The following is a 16,004-nucleotide window of genomic DNA, read 5'->3' as shown; positions in this document are numbered from 1 at the left end:
AATGAAACATTTATTAACCTGAAATCAGATGATTGGTCACCAAACATGTTACATTTCTTTTCATATAGTGAGGCTGCAACTGAATCAGTTGTGGCTTCACTGCATCTTTAAATTAGTCAGATAATGTATGCAAGCATAATATCACATCAGGAAAAGTCAGTCCATGTGCCTTGACATTTTCAGTAATAATGTATTATGTTGAAATTGATTAAAATAAAACATATTCCATGGTAGTACTACAAAACAGACACCACAACAATAAAGTAAACAATGATATCAAATCCAGTAGGCCTACATGCACATTCGTTTTAACTGAGTCTAAGTACAAAGTCTCTGTTCAAATTAGGAGAAGAGAATATTATTCTAAATTTGAGATATTCTACTAAAAGCATGAAAGTGTAATTCATTGTTAATCACCATTATGTACAGTACAGGTGGGTGAGCTATTGTCTTACAGTAATCAGCCTTTGTTCTCATAAGATGGATAATTCAGACATACTATCATATCAGGGAAGGACATTTCATGCACCTTACCATGTTTCAATACTGACGCATTTTAGATTTACATTTTAAACAGAATCAAAGCAATAGTGATTCTCTGCAGTATGAAAGCATCTTACCCATATGTAGGATGTGCTTATTAATTTTGATACTAACTCTGAATTCATAGGAGATATAAGTCAATAATGTCAAGTCTTTATTTGATGTGAATGAAATTAAATGAATGAAACATTTTGTAATTACAACCTTAAAAAATATATAATCTTTATTTGATAATTTCATGTGTGTAATGTACGTGTAATGTAATGCATGACACAGAATGATCCACTAATTACTTCCTCAACTCTTGTCTCCAGCTGTCTGTCTTCCTCCCTCCCCTCTCCCTCCCTCTCATATAAAACTTCTTGTGTGGCTTCAGCTCTTCAGAAGGTTCTGGACTCTGGAGAACTCAGAAGAGCAGCTCAGCTTTCATCATAACCATGATGACTACATCTCTACTGCTGCTGCTGGCAGTCGTTACCTGTGAGCTAAAGACACAAGATAAAATCAGTAAAATCTAAAGAGTAAATCATTATTTCGACCTGTTTCACTAATTCCCTGCTATCCTCTTTACAAGTGTTCGTGGTATTGAGCTCATCCAGCCAAGTCATATGGATGTGAAACCAGGGGAATCATTCTCCATCTCCTGTAAGATTTCAGGGTTTTCAACTGGTCACTACTACAACTGGATACGCCACTCTGCAGGGAAAACAATGGAATGGATTGGGTGGATAGGTGGTCGTGGAAGCAGTGGGACCACAGACTCATTAATGAGCAAGATCAGTTTCAGAGCAGACACCTCCACTAACACAGTATTCTTACAAGGCCAGAACTTCCAGACTGAGGACACAGCTGTGTGTTACTGTACTCGAAACCCCACACCATGACAAACATGCTACTTCCCCACACAAACACACCAGCTGGGCCACCAATCAAGTAACACTAGCATGTCACAGCAATAACACCATGCAGTCATATTAACTCATGTGAATCATATGAATCTCCTTTCCTTCTTCAACCAGGTGGGGCATTTAGGACATATTGTAATGCACAATGCTGTCCTAGAAGTCTAGTTATTTCAACAGAATGAAAATATTTAGGTAATAAAGAACATACATACATTCTAGGTATGAAGGACAGATTTTGTACTTCACTGACAGGTAAACCCATTCACTGGCTACTTGTTGAGTAGAAAAGTCTTTTCACAATTTTCTTTCAACATGTCCAGCATTTATTCATACATCTTTCTGTTCTGCCCTCTTTATCAGGAAGACATCATGCAAAACCCAGACTCCCTTGAGTATTTATATCCTCAGGCAGACAGTCAGTCATGAAGACACATATGCTCACACACTGCTGTTAGACATGAACTTTATTATTCTATCAACCTTGCTGGCTCTCTACTCAACGGGTGAGGAGCCATTTCCCCACAATACACAGAAACAGATTGGGGTACAATATATGTGTTATTTTTCACATTATTTCTTTTTCATGTTTTCTTTTTTCAGGTGGACATGGTCAGACCCTGACTGAATCTGAGCCTGTGGTCATTAATCCTGGAGGATCTCACAGACTGACCTGCACAGCCTCTGGGTTCAGATTTAGTAGCTACTGGATGGCTTGGATCAGACAGACTCCTGGGAAAGGGCTGGAATGGATCGCTAGCATGTACAACTATGCTAATATCTACCACTCTCAGGCTATTCAGGGACGGTTTACAATCTCTAGAGATGATGGCAAGAGCCAGGTGTATCTGCAGATGAACAGCCTGAAGACTGAGGACACTGCTGTGTACTACTGTGCCCGAGACCCACAGTGACAGGAAGAGTCTGGAGAGATGAACAAAAACTCACAGTGAAACAGGGCACTGAAACTGTGACTGTCCTAGAAAAAATACAGTTTTAGAGTCTAATGCCTTGCTTGCCCCACTTTGGACAGCAGGTGGCGTCAGAGATGTACAACACGGGGACATTCCCATGAACTCTTACTCATCAACACCACACAATGAAACATTCATTAACCTGAAATCAGATGAGTAGTCACCAAACATGTTACATTTCTTTTCATATAGTGAGGCTGCAAGTGAATCAGTTGTGGCTTCACTGCATATTTAAATTAGTCAGATAATGTATGCAAGCATAATATCACATCAAGAAAAGTCAGTCCATGTGCCATGACATCTTTTAGTAATAATGTATTATGTGTGAAATTGATTAAAATAAAAACATATTTTCCAAGTAATTACCACAAAACAGACACCCACAACATAAAGTAAGCAATGATATCAAATCCAGTAGGCCTACATGCACATTCGATTGAACTGATTCTAAGTACAAGTCTCTGTTCAAATTAGGAAGAGAATATTATTCTAAATTCTAGATATTCTACTAAAAGCATGAAAGTGTAATTTCAGTGTTAATCACCATTATGTACAGTACAGTGGGTCGAGCTATTGTCTTACAGTAATCAGCCTGTGTTCTCTCATAAGATGGATAATTCAGACATACTATCATATCAGGAAGGACTTTTCATGTCCCTAACCCATGTTTCAATACTGATGAATTGTAGATTTAACATTTAAAACAGAATCAAGGGCAATAGTGATTCTCTGCAGTATGAAAGCATCTTACCCATTGTAGGATTGTGCTCATTCATTTTGATACTACCTCTGAAATTCATAGAGGTAGGAGTCAATAATGTCAAGTCTTTTAGTGATGTAAATGAAATGAAATGAATGAAACATTTTGTAATTACAACCTTAAAAAATATAACATTCATTCGATAATGTCATGTAATGTGCATGTAATGTAATGCATGACAAAGATTGATCACTTATTACGTCATCAACTTTTGTCTCCAGCTCTCTGGTTTTATTTTGGTCATGAAGGACATACATACATTCTAGGTATGAAGGACACATTTTGTACTTTTCTGACAGGTAAACCCATTCACTGGTTACTGGTTATGTAGGAAATTCTGTTCACAAATTTCGATCAACATGTCCAGCATTTATTCATACATCTTTCTGTTCTGCCCTCTTTATCAGGAAGACATCATGCAAAACCCAAACTCCCTTGAGTATTTATATCCTCAGGCACACAGTCAGTCATGAAGACACATATGCTCACACACTGCTGTTAGACATGAACTTCATTATTCTATCAACCTTGCTGGCTCTCTACTCAACGGGTGAGGAGCCATTATCCCACAATACACAGAAACGGATTGGGATATAATATATGTGTTATTTCTCACGTTATTTCTTATCATGTTTTGTTTTTTCAGGTGGACATGGTCAGACCCTGACTGAATCTGAGCCTGTGGTCATTAATCCTGGAGGTTCTCACAGACTGACCTGCACAGCCTCTGGGTTCACATTTAGTAGCTACTATATGGCTTGGATCAGACAGGCTCCTGGAAAAGGGCTCGAATGGATCGCTAGCATGTACAGATCTAATATCTACCACTCTCAGGCTATTCAGGGACGGTTCACAATCTCTAGAGATGACGGCAAGAGCCAGGTGTATCTGCAGATGAACAGCCTGAAGACTGAGGACACTGCTGTGTATTACTGTGCCCGACACCCACAGTGACAGAAGAGTCTGGAGAGATGAACAAAAACTCACAGTGAAAACAGGGGCACTGAACTGTGACTGTCCTAGAAAAAACACAGTTTTACAGTCTTATGCCTTGCTTGCAACACTTTGGACAGCAGGTGGCGTCAGAGATGTAGAATATGGGGACATTCCCATGAACTCCTACTCATCAACATCACACAATGAAACACTCATTAACCTGAATTCAGACGAGTAGTCACCAAACATGTTACATTTCTTTTCATATAGTGAGGCTGCAAGTGAATCAGTTGTAGCTTCACTGCATCTTTAAATTAGTCAGATAATGTATGCAAGCATAATATCACACCAAGAAAAGTCAGTCCATGTGTCATGGCATCTTTTAGTAATAATGTATTATGTTGAAATGTATTAAAATAAAACATATTCCATGGTAATACAACAAAACAGACACCAAAACAATACCTTAAACCAGGGGTTTTCAACCGGGGGTCCGCGGCCCCCTGGTGGTCCGCGACAGCATCGCAGGGGGTCCGCGACATGATGAGCCTATGTTTATCAGTTCACCATTGATTTTTTTATTTTTTATAAATTCGCTTTGATATTTCAACACATTTCCAGATTACTCTTGAAAATCATGAAAAATAAAACAAGCTGATAATAATATAAAGGAGAATCACGCTGACAGAATGTAGCCTTGCACCTATCCAGTCTAAGTTAGCCTGTGCTTTTGCTTAATGTTAATGCATTGCGTCCCTAACGTCACGCCATACGCATATTATTCATACGTACAGTTCTCGGCGCGCAAAGTTGACAAGCATTTGCATAGCCTACGATGACTTTTGAAGTTTAGTCGAAAAAGTAATACTTTTGTGAAGGACTGAAGTTTATCTACTGTCCTTAGCTAACATTTCGTTCTAACGTCGAGTTAGCTGGTCAGAGCACCAATGGATCGGTTTTTGTGAGGAGAGTGACAGAGGGGACAGGCTGCCACGACAGAGGGACAGGCTTCCAAACAAAGCTACACGTTCACAGGATACAGGGGAAACAAATTCAAAAAGAAAAGAAAACACAATGGGGAATACATCAAATACGGATTACAGTGACGAACAGACAGAGCAGGAGAGGAGGCTACCAATGTCGTTTTGTGTGTTCAACATTACTGTCAACTGAAGCAATAAAGCCGTCGAAACTATTGACATATGGAGACGCATCACGTTTTCTTGAATGCCAAGCCTATTGAGTACATGCAACAGATGTTGCGTGATTTTCATATGACTTAAGTTCTGGATAAGTTGCCAGACAGAATTTCCAGAGCTTGCTGCAAATGCAATGAGGTGTCTTTTGCCCTTTCAAATACCTGTGTGGGAGCGGTTTTCTACACTGGCGTACTTGAAGAATAAGTACAGGGCAAAGCTTGAACCAGAGAATGATATGAGACTGTCGCTATCTACCATTTCGCCACGAATAGACCGGCTGTGTGGACTTCACCATACCCAGATATGACACTGACAAGGTCTCCCCTCTCTCCACGCACGCACGCGCACGCACATCAGTGGGCCGTGGGTTACTTTCTAGTCAGAATGGTGGTCCCTGGGACAAAACCAGTTGAAAACCCCTGCCTTAAACAATGATAACAAATCCAGTAGGCCTACATGCACATTCGAATGAACTGATTCTAGGTACAAAGTCTCTGTTCAAATTAGGAAGAGAGAATATTATTCTAGATATTCTTCTAAAAGCATGAAAGTGTAATTAAGTGTTAATCACCATTATGTACAGTACAGGTGGGTGAGCTATTTTCTTACAGTAATCAGTCTATGTTCTCATAAGATGGATAATTCAGACATACTATCATATAAGGGAAGGACATTTCATGTCCCTAACCATGTTTCAATACTAATGAATTTTAGATTTACATTTTAAACAGAATCAAAGCAATAGTGATTCTCTGCAGTATGAAAGCATCTAACCCATATGTAGGATGTGCTCATTCATTTTGATACTAACTCTGAATTCATAGGAGGTAGGAGTCAATAATGTCAAGTCTTTTAGTGATGTAAATTAAATTAAATGAATGAAACATTTTGTAATTACAACCTTAAAAAATATAGCATTCATTCGATAATGTCATGTAATGTACGTGTAATGTAATGCATGACACAGAATGATCCACTAATTACTTAATCAACTCTTGTCTCCAGCTCTCTGTCCTCCCTTCCCCTATCTCATATAAAACTTCTTGTTTGGCTTAAGATCTTCAGAAGGTTCTGGACTCTGGAGAACTCAGAAGAGCAGCTCAGCTTTCATCATAACCATGATGACTACATCTCTACTGCTGCTGCTGGCAGTCGTTACCAGTGAGCTAAAGACACAAGATAAAATCAGAAAAATCTAAAGAGTAAATCATTATTTCTTCATGTTTCACTAATTCCCTACTGTCCCCTTTACAGGTGTTCATGGTATTGAGCTCATCCAGCCAAGTCATATGGATGTGAAACCAGTGGAATCATTCTCCCTCTCCTGTAAGATTTCAGGGTTTTCAACTACCGTATTTTCCGGACTATAAGCCGCTACTTTTTTCCCACGCTTTGAACCTCGCGGCTTAAACAACGATGCGGCTAATTTATGGATTATGATACCTGTGACTGTATACGGTGGCTTTGTGTTTACGGTGGCTTTGTGGAGCTAGGATGCTAGCATGGATGCAGCCGCATGGATGCTTAGCTCCACGCGATTTCTCAGTATCTCTCAATAACTTAACTAATGTCAAAATAACCACAGTCTACCAGCGTAGACAGAACACAACTCAAAACACTTTAGAAAATAAAATAAAAGTTTACAACAATACAAATCCAGTCTTCAAGTTCTTTAGCTCACTGGTTTCAAACTAGCGTCTGTCTTCAATCTAACGTTCTAGCTTCTGATTGACTCTTGCGACTGTGCGCTCTTAAAGCAACAGTGCACTTATCTAACTGGCAAAACTAACTATTGTATTAGTTTTGATATTCATTTTAGCCTGTGTAAAGTTAATTTGTTTCAATGTTGCGGTAGGCACCTGCGGCTTATAGACATGTGCGGCTTATTTATGTTAAAAATAATTATTTTTAAAAAATTTAGTGCGTGAGGCTTATATTCAGGTGCGCTCAATAGTCCGGAAATTACGGTAGTCAGTACTACAACTAGATACGCCACTCTGCTGGGGAAACAATGGAATGGATTGGGTGGATATGTGGTGGTGGAGACAGTGGGACCACAGACTCATTAAAGAGCCAGATCAGTTTCACTAGAGACATCTTCACTAAAACAGTATTCTTACAAGGCCAGAACTTCCAGACTGAGGACACAGCTGTGTGTTACTGTACTCAAAAACTCCACACCATGACAAACATGCTACTTCCCCACACAAACACACCAGCTGGGCCACCACTCCAGTAACACTAGCATGTCACAGCAATAACACCATGCAGTCATATTAACTCATGTGAATCATATGAATCTCCTTTCCTTCTTCAACCAGGTGGGGCATTTAGGACATATTGTAATGCACAATGCTGGCCTAGAGGTCTAGACATACATACATTCTATTTATAAAGGACACATTTTGTACTTTACTGACAGGTAAATCCATTCACTGGCTACTGATTAAATAGGAAATTCCTTTCACAATTTTCATTCAACATGTCCAGCATTTATTCATACATCTTTCTGTTCTGCCCATTTTATCAGGAAGACATCATGCAAAACCCAAACTCCCTTGAGTATTTATATCCTCAGGCACACAGTCAGTCATGAAGACACATGTGCTCACACACTGCTGTTAGACATGAACTTTATTATTCTATCAACCTTGATGGCTCTCTACTCAACGGGTGAGGAGCCATTATCCCACAATATACAGAAACAGATTGGGATATAATATACGTGTTATTGCTCACGTTATTTCTTATCATGTTTTCTTTTTTCAGGTGGACATGGTCAGACCCTGACTGAATCTGAGCCTGTGGTCATTAATCCTGGAGGATCTCACAGACTGACCTGCACAGCCTCTGGGTTCACATTTAGTAGCTACTGGATGGCTTGGATCAGACAGACTCCTGGGAAAGGGCTGGAATGGATCGCTAGCATGTACAACTCTAATATCTACCACTCTCAGGCTATTCAGGGACGGTTCACAATCTCTAGAGATGATGGCAAGAGCCAGGTGTATCTGCAGATGAACAGCCTGAAGACTGAGGACACTGCTGTGTATTACTGTGCCCGAGACCCACAGTGACAGAAGGGCCTCCGAGCCTGAACAAAAACCCTGTTGCTGTTTACGACATAGAACTAGATTTAAAACTTGGGGTTCATATCGGAAAACATATTTGAAGAGTATTACATTCTAGAAAATTATAAATACCATAAAAACATTTTTTTTTTTAATTATTTATTTATCCTGTATCAGTTATTATTTTGTATCATTTCAACATGTCAGAGTATTGTCCAAGTAAAAGTAACTTTTTTTTTTAAAATATACAAGATATTGAAACCCCCCGTAAATGTTGGGCTACCATTAAGATGAAGTCCATCCTGGATAGTCTGTCCTTATTCAGAGTGTTTAAGACCTTGGGCTCCAGCTCATGTGAATGAAGTCTAATATGTGGATGTACTTCATTTTTGGCAGAACTCTTCCCTCAGACCAGGTTATAAGTGTCTTAAATGAAATTGCACTCTGATCATGACCCTCTTCAGTTAGCTACTTTGTCTTAGTCCTTTGCTGTTAGGGACCTCAGGCGACAGAGACTTTCAGAAGATGGAAGTTTATTTGGATCAGGCAAAGCCAGGGGAACAGGGAAATAACGGGGATTAACATAAAATGTGCCAGACAGGGAAGTGAGGAGTTTATGTAGTGAGAGTGACAGGTGCTGGTGATCAAGCAATCAGGAGACTAAGACAGGTGTGCGAGATTAGTATTCCCCTGATTGTGAATGAGACGGAGGTGGGTGAGTTGAAGGCGAAGGGGGCGTGGCAAGAGCAGGGTTCAGCGCTAGCGTTGCTGAGGTTGCAAGGGTAGAACAGAAACAATAGGGGGCAGTGTTCTTTCTCACATCAGAGATCCAACCAGGGAGTTAAAACCCAAGGCAGGTGAAGGGAACGGCATACATCAAGGCATATTCACTGCATGCAAGAAAGCCAAACAATTAACAAAATATTGCTCTGTATCAGCCATTATCAGCAATTTCTCAATTTGAGTTGCTGCTGGCATTTCTGCATATTATTTTGAGGCCCACTGGGACCAGCATTCCATAACCACACAGACACCCACACACACACACACACACACACACACACACACACTCTCTCTCTCACACACACACACACACACACACACACACACACACACACACACTCACACACAAACACACACACACACACACACACACACACACAGACTGATGGTCACTTGCTATCAGACAGCAGAGTGGCTGAGTTATAATGGACTTGTAAATAACATCCAAGGATATCATCTCAGTTAAGTGGCCAATCCTATAATCCATTACTCCCACATGATATTTTTTACCATTTGTACTCCAGTAGAAATCAACCTATTTGAAGAGTTTTGAGTTTTTTTCAAAACATTCACTGAGGCAAGCTTACTGATAAACAATCTTGCGTCTCATGAAGTGTTACTTCATAATATACCCAAACTGACTATGGCCGTAATTCAAATGTCCAACTACAAGTGACTTGTATCTAAATGACATTTATGCTACCTACCGATCTTACAGCATACCACTTACAGACCCATTGTAACACGGTAACATATGAGGTCTGAAACTGAGCCCCCAGGGAACAGTCTATGCAAATGCTAAGGCAAAGTCCCTCCTTTTAAGTCCTCTAAGATGACACATGCACATCATGTGCACTTTGGTCAGCGTGAGCTGTTTTTAAATGTGCTTTATAAATACATTTGACTTGACTTGACTTGACTTGACTTGACATCCACACTCTCCTTTGTCTTACAGCATTACCTGATTCAACTAACAATGGAGATCAGGTCCATTGTCTTCTTCACCGCAATACTGGCCTCAATTAATAGTGAGTATGATTATGGGCTGTGCAGATCATATTTTATGTAATTCAGGCGTTCCATATACCATATGTTACCTTGAGTATGTTCACGTGTCACATTGTCACGTATGGTTTTCTTTTCCACTTTTAGGTATTAGCTGCCAGATCCGACTGGATCAGTCTCCTGCTGAGGTAAAAAGACCAGGAGAGAAGGTCAAGATCTCATGTAAAATAAGCGGCTATTCAATGACGAGCTATAACATACACTGGATACGCCAGAAACCAGGAGAGGCTTTGGAGTGGGTCGGAAGAATGAGCACTGGAAATAATGCTGGTACTTTTGCAGAGTCTCTGAAGGGCCAGTTCACCCTGACTGAAGACGTCCCCACCCAGCATGCAGTACTTAGAGGCCAAGAGTCTGAAAGCAGAGGACACTGCTGTTTACTACTGTGCACGACAGGCACAGTGACTGAAGCTGGTGAAGCAGCTGCACAAAAAACCACAGACTCAAGATTAGAAGGATTAAAATAGGGAAACCGGGGCTCAGTACTTTAATGGTTTTCTTTGGATAACATAAAAAGGATAACTCTAGAGTAGCCAAGCAATTGGAACGCTACCTGTTATGACTAAGCATGTTTTTGTTTGTCAGTTTGATTTTGGGTTAGGATTAGTAGATTGAACATTGCCCAGTTTTGGTCAATCACAATCACAAAAATGAACACCCAAAGTATATTTTATTTAGTATTTTTATGTACCACATAGTCGATCCCACTGTGTCCAAGCTATCCACAGTGTAGTTTTGTGCTATGGGGATGAAAAGCTATAAAGACGTGAGACAGCATGATTGTTTGTGTAAGGTATGAAAACGAATTAAGCTTGTGAACACAAACTTTTTCAACCATGATTAATTCAGGATGCTTTCATTCAGCATGATTAATTCAGCATGCTCTCATTCAATTGATTAATTCAGCTCTCATTCAATTGCTGCAACTGTTGGAGCATGTTTAAATTTAGGCTTGGTGAGAAATCTATGCAATAATTCATGTTTGTTTATCACATGTTTTATACTTGTTGGTTATCAACAAATGGCATGTGTGTGCCTGTGTGTGTGTGTGTGTGTGTGTGTGTGTGTGTGTGTGTGTGTGTGTGTGTGTGTGTGAGTGTGTGTAAAAATGGGGTCACAGCAGGAAGATGATGTTACATTTCCAGTAAATGTCAGTTAGGTTAGGTTTTTATATAACCAGTCACCATGAAAATGACTTGAAGATGTTCCTTTTGGGGAAATGGAATGTCTTAGCAACATACTAAATGTGTTAGCAGTAAGACTATTGCCAAAGAGAACTCTGTATTCCGTCTAATAACCTATAAAAGTTATTCAAGATTCTCCCTGAATATATGTGTCATGTTGACACATCTTCGCCAGCTTGATGAAATAAAATATATTAAATAAAAGACTTCTGTCTGTATTACACATTAGAATTGTTTTCCCTGTCTCAAACCCTAAATCTCTAAAAGTTTATTTGTTTGATGAAGAAAAAAATAATCCAAATGACGCAATTTCCCCCCGTTTTTCTTTTTTTTTTTGCTAGAAAGGTGATCAGGCATCTTTGCGGAGGGTAGATTGTGTCTAAAATTAACTGAAATTGTCAAAGACATGTGTAAGTTAAGGGGGCGTTACACTCAAATACCTGCAGAGGCTGCCTCATCATCTGTGCCAAATGTGGTTTGTGGTTTGTGGTCATCCATAAAGCAATATCACATTCAGAAATTCAAATTCAGTCACTGTACACTTCAATTAGTCATAGATGAGGATGAAGTGGAAACTTCCCCTAATGAAAGACATCTTGCGGTCAAGGATGACAATAAGATGCTTTCCGGGAAGTTAAAGAGAACATGTTGCGACGGAGTGTAGAGTGAAGCAATATACAGTTGCTTCACACATGCATAGTGAAGGGTGTGTCCATCAAAATGTGTAGCCTGAAGTCTTACAACAGTTTTTCAGTTTCCCGCTTCTAGTCACTTCTCTCCCTACCCTACCACACTTAATGTGATGTCGTGATGGTTATTACACGTGATATTAACATTTACAGCATGCTATGGCTTCATTAAAATGTCTGCAAAAGGCCATTGACATGTACTCTATGTAAGCCTAAATGTGCAGTAGAGTTAGAAGGCACCTGATGATCATAGAGCCTCACTATTAATATAAATATTGGGCTTACAAAGGGGTTCAATTCTATTCAATAAATAATAATTTATTATTATTTGAATTATTTATCTTTACCACTGATCTATCATGCAAGTATTTTGCATGTCAAGTGAGATTCCTATTGGTTTTTGCAGACCTTTTCCTCATGGTTGATATTGGAAGACCACCTCCGTAAGATCCTTCAACAACATGTATCGGCAGTGTAGTTTTCTAACTCTCTCTCTCGCGCGCGCGCGCGCTCTTGCACACTCTCTCTCTCCCATCCCCTCTCTTTGCCTGAAGCTACAACTTTTTCTTCATACCAATAATAAATATATATCATTAAATAGAACAATACATGGGGTTAGTATACTGTTTGTCATGACACTGTTGTACTTCACAAATAAACTTTTAAGACCTTGACCATAAATTTGTCTTTCACAGATTAGTGTGACCCACAAAATATACAGAAAGCCTATGGCTATCATTTTCAGTGTCATCCCGTCTGTGACACACCCCGTTGTTTTTGGGAATGGACGTGGGGTGGGGCTGAAGACTTTCCACTGCCACTGGTTTCTGATGGCTTGACGAGACAGAGTGAGGAATGGATGGTTTTTCATTAATGCCATCTGTGAATCGCAATGCTTCCTGCCTGAGATCATCCAACCTCCCGGCAATGCACAGCGCTTCCACTGAACCAGATGTAACGTGATCGTTATGCAAATCTTTCTCCACTTGCTAAGGGACAACACTTTCCTTTGTTAATTCCAGTGAATGATTGGGCAATCTTATAGATTAATGGTGAATCACACAAGTATATGTTGGCCCTTCTGGTTGCAAAAACCTGATGCCAGCTAAACCTGCAGAAAGATGTTCATGTTCACGTGGCAACAGGTCTGTGCTGAAATACTGTATGTATAATGTTTGGGAAAATTACATTTATCACAAGAGATTTGTATGAGGCAGTATTACATTTACGTATAGCCTGGATATCAGACTAACACCAAGCAAATTAGCTCTGTCCTGCTAGTGTAGGCCTTAGCGTGGATTTACCCAGTGCAGGCATGAATTGATCTTATATGTTATAAGATTTGAACTCTGATATTTTGACAGCACCCAATACCATATAATTACAATTACTACTACCAGTACTAGTAGTAATAGTGTTTGTAGTAGAGGTACACTGGGGGTAGTAGTGGTTCCTTACTACACTGAGGAGATTGATTTGAGTTTTTTGTAACGTAGCTCAAAGTTGTCATACCTCAAAGTGGTCATAGCTCACCGTGGTCATAGCTCACAGTGGTCTACGAATTGACCTATTAGTTCCATCACGCTTTGTGAAAAGCTGGCCTGAACACGTACGATGTTCTAAAAAAAATGTCATCAGCTTTTGTTGTCAAAACATTAATATGCTTAATGACACTGTTTTTCAATATTACTGGGCACTTTACTCTTGTGTTTTTCAGTTTTTGTCCTTCTTAATAAATTGGTTTACATTTCAGGGCCCTTTAAAGGAGGATGTCAGGATATTTGTGTATTTTTAGACTAATAGGATTAAGTGTCACTACTATATAGACTATATATAGTTAATGGCTATACCCAACACAGAGGTGTGCTGACTCGTATATCCAATATAAACACACGTACCATCACACACCAACATAAGGGAGACCAGGTAAAGTTGTAACACTTTAAGCTTTGTTGTACTTTTTGTCTTGTTGCAAAAGATCGGCATAAGTGACACCTTTCATTTCAACATATTGGCAACATACATCTTTCGTCTCTATATTTATTTCAATAATTCAAGCACCTCACTTTTTCACAAGTTGTCATCTAAACACAGTGAGTGCCTTGGGCACAGTTGTAGCGTGCTGGGGCAGGTGTTACAGTGGAAGAGGTATATTATCTATCTATCTATCTATCTATCTATCTATCTATCTTAAAATGGCAGATTTAAAGGGCAAAGTAAAATTTACGACAGACATGTATTAATCAAACCAAAATACAAACCAAGGGTGTCACATTGTTGCGAAAGTGGCTGTAGCCTATTTCACTTGCTAGCTACGCTTGCTGGTTGCAACCGATTGTATAACTAAATTACAAATATCCCCAGCCCACCTCTCCTGATATTTGATAAGATAATTGGAATGTACCACACTGTATGCTGGAACACGTTTGTTATAGACGGAATTCAGTGCTCTTTGGCAATAGTCTTACCAGCAACACATTTACTATGTTGCTAAATATGAGATTTTATCTTCCATTTCCCAAAAAGGAACATCTTCAAGTCATGTTCATGATGACTGGCTATAATAATTCTTGATACCTTCTCTAGCTGACATACTGTCACACACACACACACACACACACACTTGAGATGAGAAAGGAATCATTGTGATTGGCTCATCCTTTATGACTGTCATTTATCTGATGCAGTGGTCTTCAGTAAAAAGCAGTAAAGTTCTAATTTATCGAGATGAGATGCAGTGTATGACATGCAGACCCACGTGTTTGCTTTGGTTAACACATATGACAGTGTCCTGTCTTTTTCTTGGGCTCTCTCATACCTACACACCACCAACATGCTGATGCCTTTAGAAAAGAAGATAAAACTGTCGTTAGAACTTGTCAGAAGGTGTCGGGGACTGACGGTTACCCACTACAGAAAAACCTCTGTCATTCTCACACAAAACTTCGTCAAAGCAAACGCCATCATTCAAAACGGACGTCAAAAAAAGAATGACGCCGTTTGGTTTGACAACGTTTTGTGTGAGGATGACGCCGTTTGGTTTGACGGCGTTTTGAATAATGGCGTTTGGTTTGACGAAGTTTTGTGTGAGAATTGACAGAGGTTTTTCTGAGACTGAAGCCGTTTCGCCTGAGTCTGACGACTTTTGGTCTGAGACCTGACGCCTTTTCGTTTGAGTCTGACACTTCAGTCTGAGATCTGAGGATGTCCTAAAATGAACACCGTAGTTATGGCTTTTTATTAAACACTAAACACAACACAATGTCAAAATGGCACAGGCTTTATGCCCTGGTACAAGTTATCATGAACAGACTGTGCTACCGTCACACACCTGTATAAACTCCGTCCCAACACAGAACAACGACATGCAATTAGAACAGTGATGCTACGTTTCCATTAGGACGTTATTCGTCCCGCTCTCATTGGGAATGAATGGAGACGATATCCCGTCTGTCGAGCAACGGAACGCCTCCGCCTCCCTTCCAAAGTTGACGATTCTTTAACTCTATGCAAATGCAGACCAGGCGGTAACCAATCAGTTTGACGTGTGTGAGAATTGGCAGCTGAAGTTGTGCAGATGGGCGGGAGTAATCAAAAAAATCAAAGCAAGATGGTGGAGTCTCGGGATTCTGTTACTGGGAAATATTTTATGTGAATAAAGGTGAATACAGGTGTTTACACGACTTTTATATGTCTACATCGACTCGGTTTGTTGTTTATATACTACACGAACACTGTCAGGGCAAACAGAATATTGTAGGTCTTATCTGAAGCTCGCGACCATTATCGTTAGCCTGCTGCTAACACTTTAATTGAAGATCAATGTAGAGCTAGCTGGTTTGTAACCTGAAAGCCTCATCGGTGCGTTTTGCTCTGGTATGTGTGATATCGTGATTTA

The 16,004-nt window shown here is 39.8% G+C and overlaps 4 gene segments (V, D, J or C); all 4 read left to right on the top strand.

Annotated features, from left to right (window-relative positions):
- The first annotated feature begins 1,850 nt into the window (after positions 1-1,850).
- On the top strand, positions 1,851-2,359 carry LOC116221560. The segment is given in 2 exon segments: positions 1,851-1,951; positions 2,049-2,359. Coding segments are annotated over 2 exon segments (357 nt in total).
- A 1,183-nt stretch (positions 2,360-3,542) lies between these two features.
- On the top strand, positions 3,543-4,148 carry LOC116221487. The segment is given in 2 exon segments: positions 3,543-3,729; positions 3,826-4,148. Coding segments are annotated over 2 exon segments (354 nt in total).
- A 3,768-nt stretch (positions 4,149-7,916) lies between these two features.
- Positions 7,917-8,414, top strand: LOC105904562. The segment is given in 2 exon segments: positions 7,917-7,987; positions 8,084-8,414. Coding segments are annotated over 2 exon segments (354 nt in total).
- A 1,671-nt stretch (positions 8,415-10,085) lies between these two features.
- LOC116217872 lies at positions 10,086-10,827 on the top strand. The segment is given in 2 exon segments: positions 10,086-10,196; positions 10,321-10,827. Coding segments are annotated over 2 exon segments (370 nt in total).
- The last annotated feature ends 5,177 nt before the right edge of the window (positions 10,828-16,004 follow it).

Source organism: Clupea harengus, chromosome 1, assembly GCF_900700415.2.
Source record: "Clupea harengus chromosome 1, Ch_v2.0.2, whole genome shotgun sequence".
Classification (NCBI taxonomy): Eukaryota; Metazoa; Chordata; class Actinopteri; order Clupeiformes; family Clupeidae; genus Clupea; species Clupea harengus.
The sequence above is the reverse complement of the archived record's forward strand: the minus strand, read 5'-3'. Positions and strand labels throughout refer to the sequence as shown.